Here is an 18,471-nt window from a genome sequence, read left to right as displayed (position 1 = left end):
AGTTTAACATTATGGGCCCCTGGAAAAAGACAAAGGGTCCTATTTATTTCCCATTCAACCATCCACTTTTCTTCTTCCCAAATTTCCCCCAAAAGACTACAGCACCTGCTACATACCTGCACTTCAGTATGTTCATAGAAACGAAGTGCATTTCCACTACCAACAGGTCTGGTGGGGCCAAGAGCGAAGTTAGCTAAGGAAGAGCTCAGCTCTGGCGTGTTTGACCTGTGCCCTCACATAGCTGACAGTCCCATTATATGTCTAGAAGAGGTAATGGGAATACGCCTAAAGCGGAAAGCACTGCCGCCTTATGTGCAGTTCAGTGTTGACGTGACTGACAGCCGAGGAGCAGGGCTGGTTTTTAATTCATGAAAGGAACCATCGTGAATACAGGAGCAGCCTTTCAAGAACTGGAGTGATACTCAGCAGGCCGTATGCACTGTCACTGAGTCAAGCGAGCATCTAGCAAGAGTCAAACAAGGCAGTGACGACAGTGCCAGTCCAGGGCTTGCATCTAGAGTTCTGCTGGCCATCTTCTGAGGACCCAGGAGCCCTGAAATCGATTTGCCATTACCGTCTCAAGACCTGAGAGAGACAGGGAGTGACCACTAGCCATAGAAGTTGAGTTTCTGAACACAGTCAACTACAATGTAGAAAATAGCCAAGCTCCAAAGTAAGTTTTTTTTGTGTGTGTGTGTGTGTGTGTGTGTGTGTGTGTTTTAAAGTATACAAAAACAGATAACATGGCACCATCTGCACTTAAAAAATGCAGATTAATGGCTATCGCCAAATTCTGGTGAAACTGAGGAGAAACTGGTATAGTCAAACTGCCAATATAAGCTATTCACAACCTTTGGAAAGAAAAATAAAGTGGTCATGCTCCTCAATGTAGAAACCCCACTGTTAGGAATCTGACACAGGGAAATATGCATGAACATTTCCTTCATAGCATTACATACACAAACAAAAACTGGGAGCCACCTTACACATCCAACATAAGGAATTTCTTTACAAAAGATGTAGCACTCATGATACCTTTAACATTACCGTCCTAAACTGTACTTGTAAGAACTATAAAAATGTGAACAAAATATCCACATACTCAAAGCCAGAAGAAGAGCATGGCAATGGAATATGAAGCTATTTAATTTTCATAAACTTTTTGTATAATGTTGTAGTATTTTAAAGACAATACTAATAAAACTAATTTTAAAGTTTCTGTTAACAAACATATGTTGATATTAAATAAAAAGACAATTTAGACAGTTGACTCTGAGAAGATTCAAAAAAAATAGAAGGGCTATAAACAGCAGCTTGTACATTCAGATCATCATAGACTATTTATAACTGGCCATGTGGAAACATTCCTGGACAGCTCTTACCTGTGGGAGCCGAGGTTTGTAGGGGGAGCTGCACTCAAGGTCAGCCAAGATGCTAGTCAACGAGTCGATCTCGGCATCCAGGCTGGAGCGTCTCTCCTCAAGGGTCTTGCCTCCAGGATTTCCCTGCCAGAAGCAACATAGAGATGTTCAAAAGGAAATTTCCAGTTTCCATTGATATCAGTCTGAGTTCAGATTTCTCAAGTTATAGTGTGGCTTTTTCCAAAATTTTCTGCATTTTTTCCCCTCTTAGAACATCTTAGTGAGGTAGCCTGAAGTAGAATTATCCCATTTTGACAAATAAGAAAACTGAGAGGTATCAGGTGATTTTTTTCTAAGGTTGCACACTCATTTTTTGATGAGTACAAAAGTAAAAGTCAGTAAATGTTTCCATCCTGTACTCAAGGAGCATATCCAACTGGGAAGATATTACAAGTTCTTTGTGTTCAGAAACCACTACTTAAAGTGATGACATTTTATTTGGAACAGGAAGGGCAGGGGTGGGAGACTTACAGTCTAGGAAGAGGAATCTGTGAGGAATCAATGTCTATGTGACAGAAATGGGAAGTCCCAAGCAATGAGTCTGAAAAATGAACTAGAATAAGACAGCTCAGGATTCTGGTCAAGGGCTGCAGAGGGAGCATGTGACAGTGGCTACTGATTCTGAGCTGGAGCTTTATGGATTTCATAAGTCAATGTCCCATGTTATCAGAAGCATCAATTTCTACCTGCACTCAGAATTGATCAGAGGTGAGAAGACAGTAATGCTACCACAAGGGCATCCCCAGGCATTGTGAGAAGGTTTGGACAGTCAGTTTGCCTAGAGCTTAAAACAAGAAAATATAAAGTGAGGTGGCCCTTTTACAAAGCAATTGTGATCATGGATTTTAATGACAGTGTTTCTTGACTCCATCAAGAAACCAAAATGCATCAGCAGCAAGACCCAATAGAAATAAAACAATGGGAAGTTAGTGTAAACTTATCAACCCTATTGAACCTGTCTAAGGCAGTTAAATATTAGGATAATTTCTTTAAAAGGTTAGAGAAATTATTAGACAAGAAACCAGAATATCCTCAGCAACAAAAAATAGGATACCCTGACGAGTTAACGTTAAACCTTACAATTCTCTAAGTAAATTTATCTTTCCAGTAAATATGCTGTACCAGGCAATGATAACATGATCGAATTGTCCATTAAAACCCCTAGTTTCTTCCTCCCAGTAGCCTGCTCACCAAACCACCTTCCCTGAGACCTAGAACTTATTTAAGTCTCTGCATCATATAGCCCTAAGGGGATCTGGTACATCAGTCCCTTGTGGATTTAGCCAGCATGAGTTCATTCTTATGGACTTGAGCTAACCAGGCACACTGATAACACCAAAGCCTATGAAGCTGTAGTCCAGGCCCCTTGGAGCCAAGCTGATGATTGCTGCCTGCCCCAGGGGCAGTGGGCATCCCTTTCTGAGCCCTCTTTAACTATGGGTATCTTTTATCACATTATTGAAAGCAGCCTTCTCATCATTTTCTCCTTCTGCATGTATTTGCATGATCTCTCTATGGGACTCTTTCCCTACACCTGTTTTCTCTCTCTCATAATATCTATCACAATCTAGCATCACTTTTTATGTATATTTGTCTATCATCAGTCTCCCCCAGGAGAATCTAAGCTTTGTGAGGTAAGGACTGTGTCTGTTCTCCTCACTGATTCCCCAGAATCTTGCTGAGGGCCTGATCCATAGAAATGTTCAATAAATATGTTTAAATAAATAAATGAGTGGATAATGATAGGTGCTGCTGTAGGTCCAGTCAGTAACCCTTTTCATATCAATACGTTTTGGGTAAAAACAGCTAATGGTACAATAAGAGCAGCAGATGTTCTAGGAGAGAGCGAATATATTAGGTTACAGAAAAGGAACCAAAAGGTTCAGTGTGCATGTGTGCACACATCTGTGTCTGTGTCTGTGTATTTCACACTGTGTAGCCCAGATCTGAAGGTTGCCCTTGCGAAAAATGAGAGATTTTCCTCAGCTCTGTTGCCACAGTCAAAACTGAAAAGAAAAAAATTAAATAAAATAAGTGAAGTGACAAGTTGATTATGTTTTCCCAGAGCCTAAATTCTCAGTTTTAACTAACCTTATAAGGCCAGTGGGTCTTTGCCTTAGAAACAGGTGTTTTAAAAGTGCTAATCCCTCTCTCAGAAGCAATCTCATCTTTATCCTACTGAGTATTAATGACCGGGAAATACTGTGATGTTATTAAGAAAACCTCTTACACATTTAGACTCTTTGAATATTCTGACACTGGGTCCTGGTACAAAAAGGAAAGGGGGGGCATTATTGCTATGGAAGGCAGCTGAGAAATGTGCGAACTGGTTCTTAACATGCAGATATAAAACATTCTAATAAATACTAATCTGATACATGCATTTCCATATACTCATAGTTAGCACAATATGCTGGTAAGGACAGTGGATGGCAGTCCGATTAAATTCTTTCCTGAGCCATAGTTTCCTCATCTATGAAACAAGGAGAGTATCACCTGACATACCTAAGACAGAGGGATATTAAAATATTCAGATTAAAAAAATGGATGGGAAAATACTTTGTAAATTATAAAGTGCTATAATTATGATAATTTTCATAAATAACATTAATTATAGCAACCAGTAACTATAAATTAATATGAATAATAAAGCTATTGTTAATTATTCTTCTTCTTAAAGGGAGCATCATTCATTAAGTGTTCCCTGGGGGTATCACTAAAGAGACAGGATTTAATAATGTCTACGACATCTGTACTCTAGCAGAAAGTACATCAACTGCCCATGCCCCAAGTCACTGGGATGTCTAACCACAGAGACTCAGAGTCACAGAATTACCCTGAGCTATACAATGAAGCAAGTAATTATAGTGTGCAACTAGCCTGTGCACGCAAGAGTTCAATTGGTATTCAGCCTCTTCATTCTCCCATCCCTCTGAGTCGGGACTACTCCCCATTTTTAGTTTCTCATGTTAGGTTGATACAATTTAATAAGTTCTAGCCTAATGCTGTGGGATTTTGTAGCAAGAATCCCTTGTTGTTTTACTTGACCTTCTGATAAGAGCTTTGCTCCTACATTTATTTGAATCCCCATTATGGATTAGAAGAGGCCTCTTTAACACTATGCAGTCTCTATTTTATGTCTCAGTTCAAATAACTGAAGTCCTCCCAAGCCCCACCAACAACCTTTTTCCAAAATGCTCATTTGCTCTCTCAGCACCTCTAGATCCAAGGACTACCTTGCTATTTTCAACACTTTATACTAGATACCAGAGGCTACAGTCCTATAATCAGCTAACAGAATCCTACCCGCATACCATGTGTCTTCTCCTTAACTCCTCATCACTGTAGCTTCAGCAACCCCCTGATGGCTAAACGGCCTGCCAGAGGCCAAATAACAAGAAGGAAGGTTCTGCTGATTCTTTGCCTAATGCTTTTTCTGAAATAACAAGTCTCATATTCTTCAACCGTAACTAGAGAGATGCCACTGTCTTGGTCCAGGTTCTACCAAAAATCAAGGCCTAATATAAAGAGTTGCACGCCAGTCCCAAGAAGCATTACTGAAGGACTAGAAGAGTTAGACAGGTAAAGAAGGAAAGCCAACTCAAAGGTGTGGTATTGAGCCAGTCAGCAACATAGAGGTAAGTAGGTCTCCATTCTCCTGAAAGCCTTCTGAGAAGTCCTGTGAAATGTGCTTCAGATCTTCCCACCAAGGGGAGAAAGGTTATCCCCAGGCTCCAGTTCTCCATGGGCATGTGCCGCCTATGAGGTTATAAATTCCCTCATACTTGTCCCAAGGTAGAGTGGTGGCAGAGAAGCCCCTGGACAGAAAGCAAGAGAAAGGTATTGCAGCTGAGGCAAGGGGCCGCCAGGTCACACCTATGCAGAGGTGGTTGCTGTAGCAGTGGCCGGTGCATAAAGGTTGGATGAGAGGATAAGAGTCACAAAAGCATCCTTTTACTAACAGCTAGCACACTCATGTGAATAAGTTATTCATAAGATATTTTCTAGAAGATAATTATTTTCATTCACTCAATAGCCATGTATATGATGAAAGCTCACTAAACCACAACTGGGGCTTCTTATAACTTGGAAAGTTAAAATTCTTAGTGCCATTAGTAGAAGTACAGGGTGATGACACCCCCACTGTAAGTTCAAAGGGACAAACTTTAAATCAGAGTGCAGAACCAAAATATATAGCCTGTGAGGCCATTTCTAAGAGTCTGTCATGCTTAGCCCATATATTGCAAACCCAGTAACTATAGATGACAGTCAAGAACAAGTAGTGATTTATGGCAGAGTATTCATTTGTATGTATCTGCTTATTCATGTTTTATATCCAAATATCTTGTTTAAAAAGAAATTTAACTCACAGAAAAGTTGAACGGGTAATAAAATGAACTCCACCCACAAACCCTGTACCCAGATTCATCAATGGCCAACATTTCTCTCTCTCCCCCCCCCCTCCCTCCCTTTCTTACTCTTTCCCTCTTAAATAACAAACAGAAGATAGGTGACCACTCAGAGGAGCAGAGGAGTTTATTCATTTATTAATTTTTAAGGCTATGGGCAAATTCTACAGCTCATATATAAAAGATTCATTGAATGTGGTAAGGTTAAAAACTTAGAAATAACTACTCTTCTATTAAAAATAATAATAACACACCAAAAAAAACCCCAGCAAGTAGATTCAAGTTAAACAGCAAGAGAGAATTCTAAGATCTTTTCCAACCTGACTCAGATGCAAAAGACCAGAAATGTGACAAAAAGCAGGGTAGGGGAAGCTAGGTGTTTAATAGCAAAATCTACCTTTTATCAATATATTTAAAACATACATTCTGTTTCTTGAAGCACTTAACGCATTTGAAACAAGTTACAGAAACTTTCCGTCCATATACTTCAGCTTCCATCTCCTAAGAACACCTAATGTTTTGATATCATTCTCACATCCACAAAATTTAACATGGTGCAGCATTATCTAATAAGCACACATGCTCATATTTCACTAGCAGTCTCAGTAATGTCCTTTTAGCTATTGTTTTTAATTCTGATCCAGAATCCAATCAAAGATCACACTTGAAGATGTCATGTATTTTTAGTCTCTTCTATTGTTTGCGTTTCATGAAACTGACTTTAAAAAAAAAAATTAGGACAAGTGTCTTATAAAAAGTTCAATAATCTGGCTTTGCCTGATGATTAGATTCAGATCAAACAAGTATGGCAGGAATATCACAATGCATGATGCTGTGTCCTTGCCACTGTATCATATCATGAAGCTAATGACACCAGTTTGGCCCAGTTAGGTGATGTGAACTGTGATGACTTGATTAAGGAAGAGTCCACCATATCTCTCCGTTGTGAAAGTGTCCTTCTCCCTTTTAAATCAATAAATTATCTGTGAGACTCTGTGAATATTCTGCTTATCAAGAACCTTTCACTCAATGGTTTTTGCATTCATAGATGATCCCTGCCTGAACTATTGCTTGCACTGCTGGTTGAAAAACTGTGAGGGGACTCACTATTAATGAATGAAAATAAATGGATCCTGCTTAGCATAAAAACAATTTATTCGTTAAGAATTCATTTCCATTTTGAGGAATGAGAATAGGACTAAGGGCAAAGTCTTTTGCTATGAAAAAACATCAAGGATGTAATGATCAAATCAACCTTGTTTAAAAAGTGAGTTCTTGTTCAGGCTATTAAGAGAAACAGTCAAGGAGAATGGTCTAATTAATTAAGAACTAATCTCTGCCCTATGAAACTTGCATCCTAGAATTAGAGCCAATACCCTGAGTCACACTCAAAATATGTATGAGCCTGACCTCATCTTCAAAAACTTTGGTGAGGCCAAGGAATCACAATGACATAGCACAGAAGGGATTTGAAGAGCCAAGATTTGTTGGTTACTGTTCAAACCAGACCTAAGAAAGAGACCAAATAATCAGGTGAAAACTTTATGCTAAAAAGATTTTTAAATTGTGTTTCACCAAGCTCAAAAATTTCCTCCAGATCCCATGTGTGACACCAAGGGACTGCCAGCTCCTACCCCAATCGTGGGTTTCCTTTTGTGATTCCTTGGAGAGAAGCTTTCCTTGATTGCTTAGGAGTATAAAACTATCTCATCTCAGGGAAACCTAGATGGTTACTACCCAAAACAGTGAATTCTTTTTACATATAATTTTGATTTTCTTTTCAATGGAATTATTTAAGCATTAATAATACAACATGAATTTTGTTTCATTTTTATTTTCTTTTATATGGTCAATAAAGTTCATTATTCTATATTATCTAATATAGTTTTAAAAAACACACAAAAAAAGTTGGTGATAACAAAAGCAATACTGAAAAATCTATATTATCTATAAACAACAAAATTAAGTTTGTATCTATCATCTTTCTATCCTTGAAGCAGCTAGGGAAATAATCAACAAGTTTATTTGTTTGTGATCATTTTTAACTTTTCCACCCAAAGCACACTTAACACAAAAAGAGTAATGGTAAAGGTTCTGGAGTCAGACTTTAAAACCTGGATCTGCCAGTCACCAGTTTTGTGACCTTAAGCGATTTACCTAAGCCCTCAGTCTCAGTTCTTGTAGTTGATGTAATGATTAAACAAATTCATACATGTCAAGTACTGTCCACATAATAAGTAGTCAATAAATGTTAGCTACTCAGTTATTGCCTTGACCACAGTCTGAAAAGAAATGCTTTGGCTGACACAATAAGTCAATTGAGTACATAACTTTTAAAAAAAAATATTTCAATTCAAAGTAGAAATCTGAAGCTGGAGGCTTCAGTTAGAAGGAGTTCCTGTGCTCCTTAACACATTTCATGGTGTTGAAAATTAACTGGGAAGAGCATAATTCCAATTAGTGGTCCTTAAATTTTATCCTGCATGTAACCAGCTAGAAAGGAAGTTAAAACAGATTACTGGACCTTACCCAGAGTTTCTGACTCTCTATATCTTATATTTCTAACAAGTTCCCAGGTAATGCTGACAGTGCTGGTTTGAGGACTACACATAGAGAACCACTGCTCTAAGTAGATTTCTAACACAATGAACATTTAAAAGGGTAACTGTGTGTGCACATGTGTATGTATGTATGCATGAACTGAAGTGAATTGATGAATTTTTATCTATAAAAACAACCTATATGTTATGTCACATGGTTAATGTTGTCATGAAAATACCAATAGGCAATCCAAATAATGGGTAACAAGGATCTGGATAAAAATCGAAAGGGAAACAGTAGCATTGCTACTTTAATACAGCCCCCATGCCATGTGACCATACTGACTCAGGTAGCGTGGAGTTGAGATAGCCAGCACCTGGTAGCGAGGATGATAGGTAGTATGCCCTATATGACCTGGTAGAAATGTTACTTAATGGCACGAGACTCAATATTTTGGGAGAGAAATAAATGTTTGAGTTCATGCTGACTTGTGCTTCGGGCTTGCTCAGTTGGTTTCCAAAGCCCACCTGTCTCTCTTGCCCAGTGCACGCTCCTCCACGTGAGAAGTTACTGAGAGCCCAGCTGGTCTGACGGCTGAGGCCCCGTCTGATTCTCCGTGAGGGCAAAGTGCACGGGGGAGCTCCTGTTGGTTGGCGTGAATGGCACGTCTCCCGCGCCGCTCTACGAAACAGCACTAAGTGGCCTGCGGTCTACAGTGAGCATGATCCCCAACCTCAAGTAATTTACAGTTTACTGGATACGACTACTTTCACATCGGCCTAGGGAGATCAAATACACCATGATCTTTGAGACTCTTTGTGAAACCGTGTGGAGGGCACAGATATTTAAATACAAAAACAGCCCCCTTCCCTAAGAGGCTTACAGTCTAATGGCTGACAGAAATATAATTACATACACGTTTCCAATGTGCAAAAATGGGCTAAAACTCGAGGCTCACTGTCATCTAAGAAGATTCATTTCCCCACAGGTTAAGGGCAGTGGGGAGGTGCCTCAAAAAGCCATCTTCAGAGCAAACACTGTAGCATTCCAAATAGAGATAATACGTTCACAGTTCGGAATGGAAGCTTGACAACTGGGAACATGGCATTGGATAAACAGAATATAAGGTAATGACAGGAGACAAAGAGAGTTTTTCATGGTTCAGTATAGTTGAAGAAAAGAAACAAACTAAAAATCAAGATAACACCTAAACACAGGGCTGGATATACGCCTCAATTTTTTCCCTTCACACTCCCTATCATTCATCCTTTTCAGCTCTAAGACATGTTCCCAAAGTCGGTCAAATCTCTTTGAAGGAAATGATCCTACACTCTGCCCTTGTGGCCAAGAGAACCTTATTTTGGACCAGGTGATTCCACTTGAAAACCCTGTGACCCACAGAAGAGAAGCTGGACTCCTGACCAAAGGTCCACAAAGGGGCCCCTGTACTTAGACTTCGGCCTGTGACAAGAAGATACACTAGGCAAATAAACCTTCCCTCTTAGATCTGAAGTAAGAAACATGTAACAAAAGTCTCATGAGTGTGAACTGCAATCATGAGAAACCAAAAGGATTGTGTTCGTGGCTAATTATTAATCATCAAAACATATAAAGAGATGATAAGAAGCCAATTATTGGAGACAGGAGAGTAATGGACATACAAATAATAGAGAAGCAGAGAATCAGAGAGTGGGGGAAAGAAGGGGGGAGAAAGAGGGAATAGGAAGGAAAGGGAGATGGCCCCATCCCTGAGCCTTCCAATGCCAGATTGTACCTGCGTGGACCCTTATGATAAACTCCCTCACACGGAGATAGCTCGAGGGGCCTCTGTTCTAGTCACTCTACTGACACAGCCAGCACCAGACCCACTGGTTGAGAGGGATGTCAGCACAAAGCCAGCTCTACATGGGATTCACTTTTCCTTTCTGAATCTCAACTTCTACCTCTATAAAGTGAGGGATATGAACCTGCCAAGTCTCCTTTTATATTTCACGTCTTCATATTGTATGAGTCCATAATAACATTTCACAACTTGCCTGCAACCAGACCCAAAATCACCAGAGTTAGAAAAAGTCAGAGTTTAAGCCAACTCAGTTGTAAGAAAGGTCAGGGTCAAGGTTAAAGTGGTGCTTGAGTACACACAAACAGCCTCATTGTTCACTGTTCTATTCAAATAAGAAAGCAAAAAACAAAAACAAAGGAAAAAAACTTTGTTTCTACTGTGTTTATCTACTCACTGAATTATTTTTACTAAATTCTAATCTTTGTAAAATAAAAATTATATTGGTAAAGTACTATTAAAGTAGCCCCTTACAATAAAAATAAAGGTCAATTTGCACAAAAAAGCTACAAAATAACATGGAAAAATACATATATTATCTATTCATCAATAAAATAAGAACCTTAAGATTAAGATTAAGCATAATGAGATTAATAATCTGAAGGTAAAATAGACATTTTTAACCAGTAAAACCCTCTAGTTAAAAAAAAAAAAATCATACATGAAATCTCATTATTTAAAAAATACTAAAACAGCCACTCTGATTCAAGTACAAGCAGAAGGAGCCTAGGATTCCACCTACTGGGTCCTCCCCATTGCCTCCAATAATGTCCCCTGAACATTTCTATAAAAGATCGCTTGAAAAATCACTGCTGCAGATTATCTAGTCATGCTACAGATAAGGAAATGAGTTCCTAAAGAACCATGTTGTCAGTTCACACAGATAGTTGAGCAGCAAACATTATATCAAGTTGCCTTTTCTGGTGTGTGTGTGTGTGTGTGTGTGTGTGTGTGTGTGTGTGTGTGTAAAGGAAGTGCATTCAACTGAAATATCTATAAAGACATCATAAAATCATCTGGATCATGAAAACACTTCCAGGAATGCTTTGCATAATACAATTAACGCACTACGAATTAAATAGACTGACTAAAATATTTTTGGTCCCCACGGTAGGATGCAGGAGAAAACAGACCATGCCAGGTATTTTTGCTATTGATTTTGTTTTAAAACCTCATGAAAGACAGTTTTCTTATTTTGCAGTTTGACAATGCAGGGCTGATGAGTTGGGGCATGATAAATTTCAGAAGCCACTTTCTCACATTCTGCAGGAACGCAATAAAAATAACCAGAAGCAAATGCTTAAAAACTTAGAAATTGGATGTTAATTTTATATATTAGATCATCATCCTAAAACTTTTTTTCCTTGAATACTTTTCTTGACTCTGAAATGTTTCCAAGATCGAAAACCAAAGAAAACGTTCAGTTCCCATGTCAGGCATTCCATGTGAAGCAGCCAGAGCTGTAAAGCAGGCATGCCATCGAAGCGGATACAAGGTGAGAAATTTCTTTAAACACCCGTGGTTCTGAATCTCTGTGCTAAGCATTATCAATAGGGACTTGCATACAAAGTATGTTTGGGAAAGTGTGGATAGATCATAGACAATTAGCATAGAAAAGGTAACTGGGGCTCATAAAATATTAGATCTGGAAGGAGAATTTAAGCAACTATTCCAACATTTCAAGAAAATAATACAATTCCCCCAAAGATGTCTAGACTAATAATTCAGTAAAGGGACTGAAACAGGACTAAAACCTGAATACCTTACACTGTGAAACATCTCCTCTAAAGCAGTACGTCACGCATTATTTCAACTGGTCTTCTTAAGAACCTATGAAATAAGCAGGAAGTTTCTCTCATCCCATCTTGCTGGTGAGAAAACTTTATGGAGCAGTGCACAGGGAGTGTCCCAGGATCTCCAGTCTCACTGTGGGCCAAGGTCAACACAATTTGGGAAGGAGTAGATAGAGTCCCTCCTCCAGCCAGTTCAGGGTTCTGTACTGACACAGAGGTGCACTCAAGTGATACAGAAATGTCAAAATGGGTGGAGATATAGATTCGTAGACAGACACTGGAGATGGGAGGAATTGTAGTTAGCATCTATTACAATCGCATGATTGTACCAAAAAGAAACAATGGACCAGAAAGCTTAACTGATTTACTATTGGTCAAAGAGCAAAGAAATAAGGTTGGGGCAGGGAGACATGAATCAGTGCTTCTTACTCCCACTCCTCCCACTCAAAACTCACTCTCAAGTTAAAAAAAAACCAACAAAACAGTATTGCCATTTTCTCCAAAAAAACCAAAAGTACAAGTATGCAAATGTCAGAAGATGACTCTGAGTATTTAGAAATGCTGACCCGAAGAGTAATCCTTATTACCTATCCAGAGTGACCACAGGTTTCTCTTCAGTGAACAGGAGTGGGGATGTGCAGGCAAAGAGAGTAGACAAGCAATAAACTAGGCATTTATCCTAGTTCTGCCATAACTCAGGAGGGTGAATCTGGACAAATGACTTTATCTTCCTAAGCCTGTGTTTTCTCAACAGCGAAATAAGGGGTTCAGATTTGATCTTCATGTTTTCTTCTACATTAAAAGGTCTGTTATTCCAACACATTCACATAAAGGTAACCTACCTAATATTATAAGAAGCTTAAAGGGTTTTTTATTAATGTGGATGGTGATTTTTTTTCCCCATTTACAGCCACTTACTGAAACCAAATTACCGTTTCTATTCAGTTTCAAGTGTTACTTTGGTAGTTGAAAACACAGAAGATATAGAACAGATACTAAGAATATAAAATTTGAAATGCCTATTTCAAATATAATCACTGATAACAACTTTATGGAGGAAGTTACATTCAGTTATATTGTTTTGAGAGTCACTAAGTGACTAATGGAAATGGAAAAAGATAGATGAGAGTAGCAACAACCTAGCAAGCCGGCAGGAGGGGAAAAGACAAAACACAATATTAGGTCTTATCTTAAAGTCTAAGAAAAGATGAGATATGGAGAAACTACCTAAAATGGCAGGAATCTTATTTTCTAACAATAAAAGATGCATCAGCTCCCCAGTAATCATAATAAACTGTTATCGTTTTCTCTTGGTCAAAATTTCTGTTCCAAGACAGTTCTGGGAAATATCCTATGAGCCGGTTACCCAATCCAGTGTACCCAGCCTGGGACACAATTACCTCTGGGAACATGGGAAAGGAAAATCATAGCTTTCTCTGCACTGTCATTGTCAACAGAGGAGTGCTTAAGTTTAAAAAAGCACTTTCTTAAATATGATCTCATTGGATTCTTTCAGCAATACTAGAGATTAGTAGGTATTATTAGTCCTATTTACAAAAGAGGATAGCAAGAGTCAAAGAAAAAGAGACTTTACCAAGTCATTCAGGTAATAAATGGAGGGACTGGAATTTGGGGCTCAAACGTTCTGCTGCAACACTCTAGCTCTTACACTTTCCATGACACCAAACTACATGTGCAAAACGGGAAAGGTCTTGCCTTCCAGCATCAAATGAGATTATACCTGCCAATCGGGTTAGCATGATTTAGGTCACGGATGTGACTACAGTTAAAAGTCAAGCTCTGATCCTGTCTTTTGCCTTCTATCTCCCATTTAGCAGTGTCCATTCACTTTTCCATAACTATTATCAAATATTCAGGACACATTGATATGAAGGATAGAAATTATTAAAAAGAAAGAAGAAAAAAGGAAGGAAGGGAGGGAAAATAGACGATTTTCTGCCCTGCAAGTGCTTATAGTTGCATGACAGAGGTTAGTTTCTCCACAAATAGCCATATGATAGGGCTGAATACAGGCAGGTAAGTACTAAAGTATATGAAACACAAGATGCTAGAGCTAACACACACACGAACACAAGGCGGGGGGAGGAGGGGATGGGAGAGGGGAGAACTGAGAGAGGAGAGAAGAGCTAAGTAGAAAAATCAGAGACAATTCTATGGACACAGTGAGAATCAAGAAAATCTTGGATGGAGAAAAATATATTTAAGATATTTACCACTTGAGCATAAAGATATGGGAGGAACACTGCAGCAGGCACTAACGCTTGGCAAATAAGTGTGTCTGTAGGTAAAAATCAAGGAAGATCAGGCTCAGAGAGTCGGCTGTGCTGGGATTATGCAGGTGTACACACCCTCGGCATAGAAGGAGCCTGGCAGGTATCCAGGGCACAGATATCTAAAGGATAAACATGGTCCCCATGACGAAGGAGAGAGTGGGCAGGAGTAATTGTATCTTAGGACTCAGAGTTGGATGTGGGAACAAACACATGGTATGAATCACATACATTTTAGGCAGTCCACAAACAATTTACGTTAATAACACTCCCGGCAGGAAGTCCTATTTTTATGAAAAACTTTGCCATTGATAAAAAGTGAGTACAGGGCCATATCAGAAAGCTATCGATCTCACCGTAATCAGGGCCGAATGTGAATCCACAAGACAAACATTTCTCCCTTCATCTTAGGGAATAGAAATTAACAGGCTGCTTTGAAAGGACTGGTCTTTGCATAAGTAAAGACTGAAAAAGGTCTAGAGGAGGCAAGCAATGGTGCTGTCTCAAGCCTCAGTATTCTTACTTCAGCTTAAAAAGCCTTTCTCTATTCCAGAATTCTATTCATGCCTCATTTTGGGCTTTCCTGAGAAATGTTTCCTTTTCCATAGAATATTCAGAGTCAAGTGATAAATCCAGGGGCTACTCTTTACCTAGCCATAGTTTAGTACCTAGTCTGCATTAAAGAACCAAGACACGTAACGAAGGAAGAACGAAAACCCGAACCTGCCATTTCTAGCTTTCCTTCCCTCCTCTTCCCTATTCCAATGTGAACTCTTTTCGTTATGATGAATTTCACTTAAATCAGTTCTAGAGGCTCTGTCCCCATCTGCAGTTCAAACTTAAAGTAGAATTCGGGTCCCTACCTGGATTTAAATCAAAAGGATTTAAAGCAGTGGGATGTTTGACCAAGGCATACCCGCTCTCTCAGCTTTATTGCTCCCCCATGGTATAGGGAACACTATAAACCCCACTGGGACATTTTGGAAATCAGGTGGCATAGGGCGCTAGGAACCACATATCCAGTAGAAGACTAAGTGTACAATAGATCTTCTATAAATGTTGGCTAGCAGTGTGTTTTGTAAATGAGAGGTGTATAGGATTTCATACAAGGTGAGCTCTAGGAGATTTTATAGCTATTAAACAAAAAGTCTTGGTCTCAGAGTGAGGCTACATTTGGGTGGCTGAGATGGACTCTACAAGAAAAAAAAAAGGGTTAGGGTTTCAAAGAGAAGCTGAGCCTCGTCTGAGGACAGAAGACCTCAGATGCCTTTTCAAAGGGAAATTTCTTTTATTTTTAAATCATCACCTGAAGATATGTTTACTGATTTCAGAGAGAGAGAGAGAGAAACATTGATGTGAGCGAGAAACATCAATGAATTCCCTCCCATAGGCGCCCCAACTGGGGATTGAACCTAGAACCTAGGTATGTGCCCTGACTGGGAATTGAACACACAACCTTTTTGGTGTATGAGACAACGCTCCAACCAACTGAGCCACCTGGCTGGGCCTCAAATGGAAAATTCTTAGTCTTCTTCTGAGATTTATCAAATCTGAACCTTTGGAAGCAGGGCCTAATAATTTGCATTTAACGAGCCCTTCATCCCTCTCTCAATTATTTTCTACACTCAACTTGAAATTTGCTGGCCTAGAATTTGGTTGCCTAGTGTTGATGCAAGTGCTAACAATAACTGGAACAATTTAATTAAAATCCCGCAACTCTGAAAGCAGTTAAGGAGAATTCTTTACTAATGTATTCTAACCCAGTTCCCGGGGACAGGGAAAATACTTTTCTCTCATTCGACAGTTCTGTGTTCTCACCCACAGTGCCAACAGAGCAAACACAATCTACTTCACTTCACATTTGTAGAAATGGCAGCGTTTACCACCTCGAAGGAGTGCTGTGAGTTTCCATTTATTGGTGTTTATAAATTCTTCCGAGTGTTCTGAAAAATCAACTATAAGTTGGCATTATTCATAGCACCCTGTTGGAGCCTAATACATATTCAATTAAAAACAATGACAACAATACAGCAATATCCACAAATTAGCATTAATTATAGCAATGTATTATTCTCACCCTATGCCACAACTTTATCTAGGCAGAACTGTTTATGTCTGAAGACTGTATAGTCCCTCTCAGAAGTGAGATGAAATCTTTGCTCAGTGGTATCAACATTTCCTCTAGGAAGAATTCACATCACCCTTGCCTCAGGGTTCTGATTTTTTGGAGGATCTTCCCATTTGGCAAACACCAGGACAGAAAGCAAATACCTCTCCCCTGAAGTCAGGATCCTGAACAACATCCTGGACTCCTCCATTTCCCATAGTCTCCGTCTTTCCTAATTGCTCTGGGCACTAGCTCCCCTTCACAATGGTCATGGCCATTGCCATGGGTCTTCATTGTTCCCTAATGATAACTAATACAGCCTCAGGTTGAGAAAATGCCAAAACTGTCATTAAAACTACTAAAGAGACATAATTTATTTATTTGAATTGGGGGAGTGGCTATAAGACACTCAGAGAAACTTTTACCAAAGGCAGAAGCAGAGAGAGACGCTCACGCAGAAAGAACAGTTTAAGCAAAGGGCGGTCATGCTCCGTGTCTCTCTATCTAGTTCAGGCTCAGTTGCCTCCAGGGGGCAATAATCTGATAGCTAGCCAAGCCATCCACTGACCAAGGAGTGTCACTGTTCCCTCTGCCTGCCTTCCCTATCCTGACTCTCTCAGCCACCAGAACACATACTGCTGGACTGCGTTTTGCTGACTCTGCATGAGCCTTTGACATGCATAGTTGAGGTTGAGGAATCTGTGCCTAGTGGGTTTGAGGTTTCATCAAGAGAAAAAGAAGGAACTTGTGTGATTTCACTGAGTAACTATTTTCACTACAAAAAATTCCCATATTTATTTTTCCCCTTTTTGAAATGGCACTAAGGAAACACATGCCAGACAGCCATGAACAGAGCTGTACTTTTCAAACAGTAGCAAGGGCTAAATATAGAAAAGCGTGTTTTGCTCAAGATGTGTATAACTTCCTTTCCCATTTTCTTCCCCCACCACCCTGAGCTAGTGCACAGAAGTGGTACATGTTGAACCCTTTGCACATTACAACAGCATCAAAAGGGTGATAAGCCCATGTATCATCTATACACCATAGATTCTCCAGAGAATTCCTATTGCCAAGACAAAGAATCAATCAATAAATCAACCCACAAATCAGTCCAGAAATATCAACCTAATATTCCTGGATGAGATAAAGACTTTAAGGAATAAAGGAATATAATCTGTGATCCAGCCTTCAGACAGTTTCTAAAAGGGGAATGAACAAGGGGATAATGAAATGAGTTCAGACCTATGACTCCTAAAACCTCCAGTTAGGGTTGGGGCAAGCTCTCCTACTAACTGTGTCACCTTGGTTGGTTAGTTCACATAAGAAATCTGCCCTCCCCATCATTCCTCATCACAAGAAAGATGGCTTGTATTAGGATCCTTTCAGATATGAAGCACTATGATTTGTGATGATAAATGATGTCTACAGGTCTCCCCATGTCACATGCTGATTCTGGCTTTATGATATATAGTTTGGAGGCAATATTAATGTACATGGTATAATTACATCAGTCTACAAAAAGATATCTATTAACTGGCAGGAAAATGAACATCATGAACTGATTTATCCATTAATTGATTCTTGGTAGCCTTTACTATGAACCAGCTACTATTGTACACTCTAGACTCTTCTATCTTAATTAATCCTCAGAATAACTTCCTAAACTATTCCTATTTTTTGAATGTGAAGATGAGTAATGCAATTGGTAATCAATAGAGCAGGCTTCCTGGCACTAACCCCTAGGCTCATGTCGCTACACCACATACCCAGTCAATAGATGCAGAGAAGGGAGGGCTGGGATGAGCTCTTGGTATCAGAGGCTGTGAGGAAGAAAGTGGGATCTGAATTAGACTTTTAAAAATGGGAAGGATTTCTGATCTGTTGAGAAATGAGTATACTCCAGGTAGCAAAAAAAGATACATGGAAACCCAGCCAGTGTGGCCCAGTGGTTGAATGTCAACCCAAGAACCAGGAGATCCAGGTTGAATTCCTGGTCAGGGCACATGCCTAGGTTGCAGGCTAGATTCCCCGTCAGAGGTGTGCAGGAGGTAGTCAATCAATGATTCTCA

At 39.5% G+C, this 18,471-nt stretch overlaps 1 protein-coding gene across 4 annotated transcripts in view; it reads right to left on the bottom strand.

The window, feature by feature from the left end:
- LPP (LIM domain containing preferred translocation partner in lipoma) overlaps window positions 1-18,471 on the bottom strand; it is a 617,231-nt gene that overhangs the window by 319,005 nt on the left and 279,755 nt on the right. For all 4 annotated transcript variants that reach the window (XM_081138106.1, XM_081138104.1, XM_081138105.1 and 1 more), the window contains one exon: window positions 1,383-1,505. In XM_081138106.1, coding sequence (XP_080994232.1) covers window positions 1,383-1,505 — 123 coding nt within the window. The remainder of the gene's footprint in view (window positions 1-1,382; window positions 1,506-18,471) is intronic.

This window comes from Miniopterus schreibersii, assembly GCF_964146895.1.
Source record: "Miniopterus schreibersii genome assembly, chromosome: 5".
NCBI lineage: Eukaryota > Metazoa > Chordata > Mammalia > Chiroptera > Miniopteridae > Miniopterus > Miniopterus schreibersii.
The sequence above is the reverse complement of the archived record's forward strand: the minus strand, read 5'-3'. Positions and strand labels throughout refer to the sequence as shown.